Genomic DNA, 6,000 nt, shown 5'->3' on the forward strand with positions numbered 1-6,000 from the left:
TACACTTCTACATATGCATACTAGTTCCCCATGCACATTGTCTCTCAGGTGCTTACATAGGTACATAGTTACATAATTACACATGGAAATATGCAGAGAATACACTTCTGCATACGCACACTAGTAGTTCCCCACGCACACTTGTCTCTCAGGTGCTTACATAGTTACATAATTACACATGGAAATATGCAGAGAATACACTTCTGCATACGCACACTAGTTCCCCACGCACACTTGTCTCTCAGGTGCTTACATAGTTACATAATTACACATGGAAATATGCAGAGAATACACTTCTGCATACGCACACTAGTTCCCCACGCACACTTGTCTCTCAGGTGCTTACATAGTTACATAGTTACATAATTACACATGGAAATATGCAGAGAATACACTTCTACATATGCATACTAGTTCCCCATGCACATTGTCTCTCAGGTGCTTACATAGGTACCACAGGCACACATATGAATAAACACATACTTGAGATGTCCTTTATCCACACTGACCAGTGTATTCATTCAAGCTTTATGGAATATGTGTGTAGACATGCAGATAGAGTAAGGTGCCTATGTGACCAAGAGATGCACTTTTCATACCTACCAACTTAAATTTTTTTTTAGACAGGTCTCAAAATTGACAGGTAGTCAAGGATGATCTCGAACTTCAGATCCTCCTGCCTCCACCTCTGGGCTGCCAGATGTGTTCTCCCATGCCCAGATTACATGGCACTAGGGATGGAACCCAGGCTTCTCTCGTGCTGTGCAGACACAGTACTGACTGAGCTGCATCCCCAGCATGCCTACTAACTTCACAAGTGCAATGGGAGGTGGATAAGTGTGCAGCTCTAAAAACCAACTCACTCTCTTGCTGGGTGGTGTAGGCAGCGGCACTCAGGAGGCAGAAGCAGGTAGATCTCAGAGTTTGAGGCCAGCCTGGTTTACAGAGTGAGCTCCAGGACAGCCAGGGCTACACAGAGAAAACCTGTCTCTAGAAACCTAAGCAAACCAAACAAACCACAAAAAAAGTGTATGCCCCAGATTTGTAAGTCAGTTACTTTCTCTGTCTCTGTCTCTCTCTTGTTCTCTTTCATAGACCAGGAGATGGCCAACTATAGCACAAAGTATGCTTCTGGGCCTGTGTCTGACTTCATGAATAAAAGATATTTTATAATTACATATTATTTATTTTCCTGTGTGTGCATGCATACACACACCACAGCATGTTTGGAGGTCAGAGAACAACTTACAGGAGTTAGTTTTTTTATTCCATCATGTGGATCCTTGAGGGTTGAACTCTGGTCATCATGGTTTAATAAGTACCCTTCCTGCTGAGCCATCTCATTGGTCCTGCTTCTTGTTGTTGTTGTTGTTGTTAAATCTAAACTGAAGAAAGACAAAAAACAAAACCCCTTGCCTGGCCCTCAACACAGCTGAGGATGATCTTGAACTTCCTGTATCCACTTCTCCAGTGCTGGGGTTATGAGCATGAGCCTACCTTAAAGGAAGGTTTTACTGGGATAGCCGTGCCCCATGATCTATCTCTTATCTGCAGTTTCTGTTCCAGTACAACAGCGGAAAGCGAATGCATTTTCTCACAGTGCTTTGCAGAGTTGGCCATTGTGGTATAAGTGTGGTAGACACATAAATCCAGCTACAACCCTCATGTCAAGGAGCATGTGTTAACACTGGCCAGTGCCGTGAGTGGGTAGACATGTAAACCTAGCCACAAACCTCATGCGGAGCACATGTTAACAGACCTACAGGAGACCAGCAGACACATCTATCTGAGCTGGGAAGATAGCTCTGTTGATGCACAATGTAATAACCTGAGTTCCATTCCAGTACCCCCATAAAAAAAATGGGCACAGTGGTGAGCATCCGTACCCTGGCACTTCAGGTGGAGCAGACAGGAGGCTTTCCCAGGGCTTGCTGACCAGCCAGTGATGAAGTGGATGATCTCCAGTGGGACAGCCTGAATCAATAACGAAGGCACAGGGCTGGATAGATGGCTTGGCAGTTAAGAATGTGTAGTGCTCCTGCAGAGGACCTGAATTCTGTTCTCAGCGCTCACATCCTCACAACTGCCTGTAACTCCATCCCCAGGGACTCACAATGCCTCTTCTTCTGGCTTCTGTGAGCATCGTACACAAATGCACATGAACACAGGCAGGCATGCATGTACACACATACACATACAAATCTTTTCAAAATTGTTGTTCGTTTTATTTTGCTCTTAGAGACAGGGTTTTTCTGTGTAGCCCTGGCTGGCCTGGAACTCATTCTGTAGAATAGGCTGGCCTTGAACTCACACAGATGCACTTGCCTCTGCCTCCCAAGTGCTGGGATTAAAGGCGTGTTCCACCACTACCCAGCCTAATTTGTTTTTATTTTTAAGGTGCCAAGTGATAGAGGAAGACAGTGTTGATCTCCTGCCTACACACAGCATACACAGATGGACATTTGTTGGTCCACATTCAGTCAGGCCTAGGGAGAAATTCAGGCAACAGGCAGATATACTTCTTCCCACAGGGACTCAGACAAGAGGGCTGTGAACAGACACAGGCATGTGTGGGTGACATGTATACCCAGAAACAGAAACTCAAGGATAGCCACACAAAGTTGGATAGATAGTCAGGTATTTCCTTGGGCTGGGATTGGCTGCAACAGTCTCTGGAGTACACAGACATGCAGATAGACAGCCACAGATATAACTGCCATTCTCACTGGACCAGTGGCTCTTGGCTTAATTTGCATAAATTCCATGTCATTTGCATGATACCACGATGTTTGCATGCACCCTTCCACACCCCACACCCCTTATTGTATTGTGGTATCTGTGGGACTGGATTGGGCATCCCTGCCCTGCTGGGCCCCTGTTGGGAGAGGCTACTGACATCTTGGCTCCACAGCGGACATCGCCAGAAGCATGGGGGCCAAAACAGTCATTGCCATCGACGTGGGAAGCCAGGATGAGACAGATCTCAGCACCTATGGAGACAGCCTGTCTGGCTGGTGGTTGCTGTGGAAACGGCTAAACCCCTGGGCAGATAAGGTGAAGGTTCCAGACATGGCTGAGATCCAGTCCCGTCTGGCATATGTGTCGTGTGTGCGGCAGCTGGAAGTTGTCAAGTCCAGCTCATACTGCGAGTACCTGCGCCCATCCATTGATTGCTTCAAGACCATGGACTTTGGAAAGTTTGACCAGATCTATGTGAGTAGGTGGGCTGTGGGAAGTAGAGCAGTGATTGAAAATCATGTCTGCAGTAGATACAATGTGGATATGGCTGTGTGTATTCTGTGTTTGCACTAAATTGGTTGTGCCAGCCGCACATTGCCTGAAGCACTGTGCAAGGGTTTCCGATGCCATTTCTAATGAGTGGAGAATGAAAGCAATGGTCAGTTAGTTATGTCTGCCATAGATCTGGAAAGGGATGTAGCATATGTTGTGTGCCACTGGCCCTGCAAAACATGCCATGGCCCACGTCAACTGAAACTGTTCAGTAGTTGCTGCCCAGAGAGAGGCTCCACATTAAAATGTCTGATGTCCCTCTGTGGTCACTGAAAAGATGTACCATAGTGGACCAATGTCTATTGTGGACACGGGACGTGACACTACTCACAGATATATTGCATATTTGCAGACCTTGAAAGTAATTGTGCATATTACCATCTTGTATCGCTTGGTACTTGAAATACCACAGGGGCTGAGTGGGAAAGACTGAAGAGAGAGACTAGTAATGTCTGACAGGGATACCAGCTGGAAATCTGTGGGCAGGTATGCTACATACCACTCTGAAATGGATTTAATCCAGATTGCCTGCTCTTCCAGAAGTCACTTAATGGGCATATTGCAGGAGGCTGTGTATACATGTTGGAGCAGGGAGTGGTGTCAGGCACAGACCCAGCCTCCTTGTTTCTTACAGGATGTGGGCTACCAATATGGGAAGGCTGTGTTCGGAGGCTGGACCCGTGGTGAAGTCATTGAGAAAATGCTCACAGACCGGCGGTCTACAGACCTTAATGAGAGCCGCCGTGCAGATGTAAGCCTGCAGTGCTTTTGCTGAGGCCAATCATATTCAGAGATTTCAGAACCCCAAGTCCTTCTCTTCTGAAAATCTCAGATGATCCAGTATACTCCTCAGGTCTTAGGCACCACCTCAGGGTCCCCTCTGAGCTCTTAAAACCCTCAGACTATCCCCACTTCCAAAGCCTCAATCACTCCACCCCACCCCACAGATACTTGCCTTCCCAAGCTCTGGCTTCACTGATTTGGCTGAGATCGTGTCCCGGATTGAGCCTCCAACAAGCTACGTCTCTGATGGCTGTGCTGATGGTGAGGGGGTGAAGGGACTCTTGAGAGTTGGGAGGTGCCAGGCCTGGAGATGGGAGGTATGCATGGCTGCAAATACCAGAGTCCATGTCTGCTTACTTGTGCCCTGCACTTCCTGTCCCAGGGGAGGAGTCGGATTGCTTGACTGAGTATGAGGAAGAAGCAGGGCCTGAATGCTCAAGGGACGAAGGGGGCTCTCCCGAAGGCGCCAGCCCCAGCACTGCCTCAGAGGTGGTAAGAATGGACAGCCCAAGGACCCCTGATGTCCCCAGCAGATCACTGATTGAAGGGAACTGATTAAAGTCTTGGTGGCAGGTGGGGAGTGGGGGTGCTGGGTGACATGGGAGCACAAGTTTGAAGGTGTGGGGATTTATGTTTTGGGACTGACAGACTAAATCTACATTGATTTCATATCTGTTACCATGACAAAATACTTTTCAAAGCAACTCGTCGAGAAAGGGTTTATTTATCTCACAATCCAAGACTGCATTCAACCTTTGCAGGGGAGACAAGGAGGCAGGAGTTTGAGAAAACTGGTTATATTAGGTCTGCAGTCAGAAGACAGTAATAGGTGCATGCATACCTGCACTCAGCTCACTTTCCCCACCCTACAGCCCTGAGTAGGGAGTGGTGTCACCCACAGTAGACAGATCTTCCCATGACAATTAACCTAATAAGGACACCCCCACCACATACTTCTAGAACAACTTGATTTAAACACTCCGAGACTTTCCATTCCCAGGGTATTCCAGATTAACCATCACAATGTATTAGTGTCCCTGGGCCAGGCAGTGTGTCATGATGTACAAACTGTTTCTAAGGTGACATTTATCGAGCAAGGCCTGAAATGAAACTCATTTTGAGTGGTGAGGGTTGGACAGTTCTATTTAGGGCTATCATGTAGATGTCACAAAGTGGGTGACATTCACCTAGTCTGGGTGACACACATAAATTGTTTGTCCCTGCAGGAAGAGGAGAAGTCTGTACTTCGGCAGCGACGCCTTCTGCCTCAGGAGACCCCAGCTCAGTAGCAGATGCCTGAGGACCTTTACAGGGAAGCCCTGTTCCTGGACCAGGTTGTGGGTGGGCCTGAGGGGGAGCTCACACTCGTATTCCTGCTGCTATACTGTGACACGCCCTGGGCCCCTCCCCCTTGGCTCCAAGGCCCACACACTGGACTGACTTGCCCCGTCCCCGAGGGGAGGGCAGAATTGCACTGATGACCTTTGACCAACTATGTTACCTAACCCCCAATAAACTATCACCCCTTTGGAAGCAGCTGGGTGCTATCTTTGGGTTTCAGGGGCTCCTCACTGCACGGTCTGCACTCAGTATGCAGGCCTGAGTCTGAAGGAGCCTGTAGCTCATCCCACCGCAGTGACAGCTCCAATGTGGGTCCACTGAATGCTGGCTCCAGGCAAGCTGTTCCTTCTTGCCTGGCTTGTGGATGCTCCCAGGGTGTCTCAGGCACCCCTTACCCCACTGAAGAGATGCACGGCTCTTGTAGAGGATCAGAGTTAGACTCCTGGTGACTCACAACTGGCTGACTCCAACTCTTGGAGATCTGGTGACCTTTTCTGGCCTCCTACTGTTTCTGCACTCTTGTGTGCCTACTGCCTCTCATACACATACAAAATGAAGCATAAAAAGTTCCCACGGCCTATGCAC

The 6,000-nt window shown here is 48.2% G+C and overlaps 1 protein-coding gene across 6 annotated transcripts in view; it reads left to right on the forward strand.

Moving 5' to 3' along the window:
* The window catches only part of Pnpla6 (patatin like phospholipase domain containing 6), a 34,082-nt gene extending 28,475 nt beyond the window's left edge, over nucleotides 1-5,607 (forward strand). For all 6 annotated transcript variants that reach the window (XM_051205340.1, XM_051205337.1, XM_051205338.1 and 3 more), the window contains 5 exons: nucleotides 2,912-3,213; nucleotides 3,926-4,042; nucleotides 4,239-4,335; nucleotides 4,457-4,566; nucleotides 5,301-5,607. In XM_051205340.1, the coding sequence (XP_051061297.1) occupies nucleotides 2,912-3,213; nucleotides 3,926-4,042; nucleotides 4,239-4,335; nucleotides 4,457-4,566; nucleotides 5,301-5,363 (689 nt within the window). In that variant the 3' untranslated portion in view covers nucleotides 5,364-5,607. The remainder of the gene's footprint in view (nucleotides 1-2,911; nucleotides 3,214-3,925; nucleotides 4,043-4,238; nucleotides 4,336-4,456; nucleotides 4,567-5,300) is intronic.
* Nucleotides 5,608-6,000: the final 393 nt, after the last annotated feature.

This window comes from Phodopus roborovskii, unplaced genomic scaffold, assembly GCF_943737965.1.
Source record: "Phodopus roborovskii unplaced genomic scaffold, PHOROB, whole genome shotgun sequence".
In the NCBI taxonomy this organism is placed as follows: domain Eukaryota; kingdom Metazoa; phylum Chordata; class Mammalia; order Rodentia; family Cricetidae; genus Phodopus; species Phodopus roborovskii.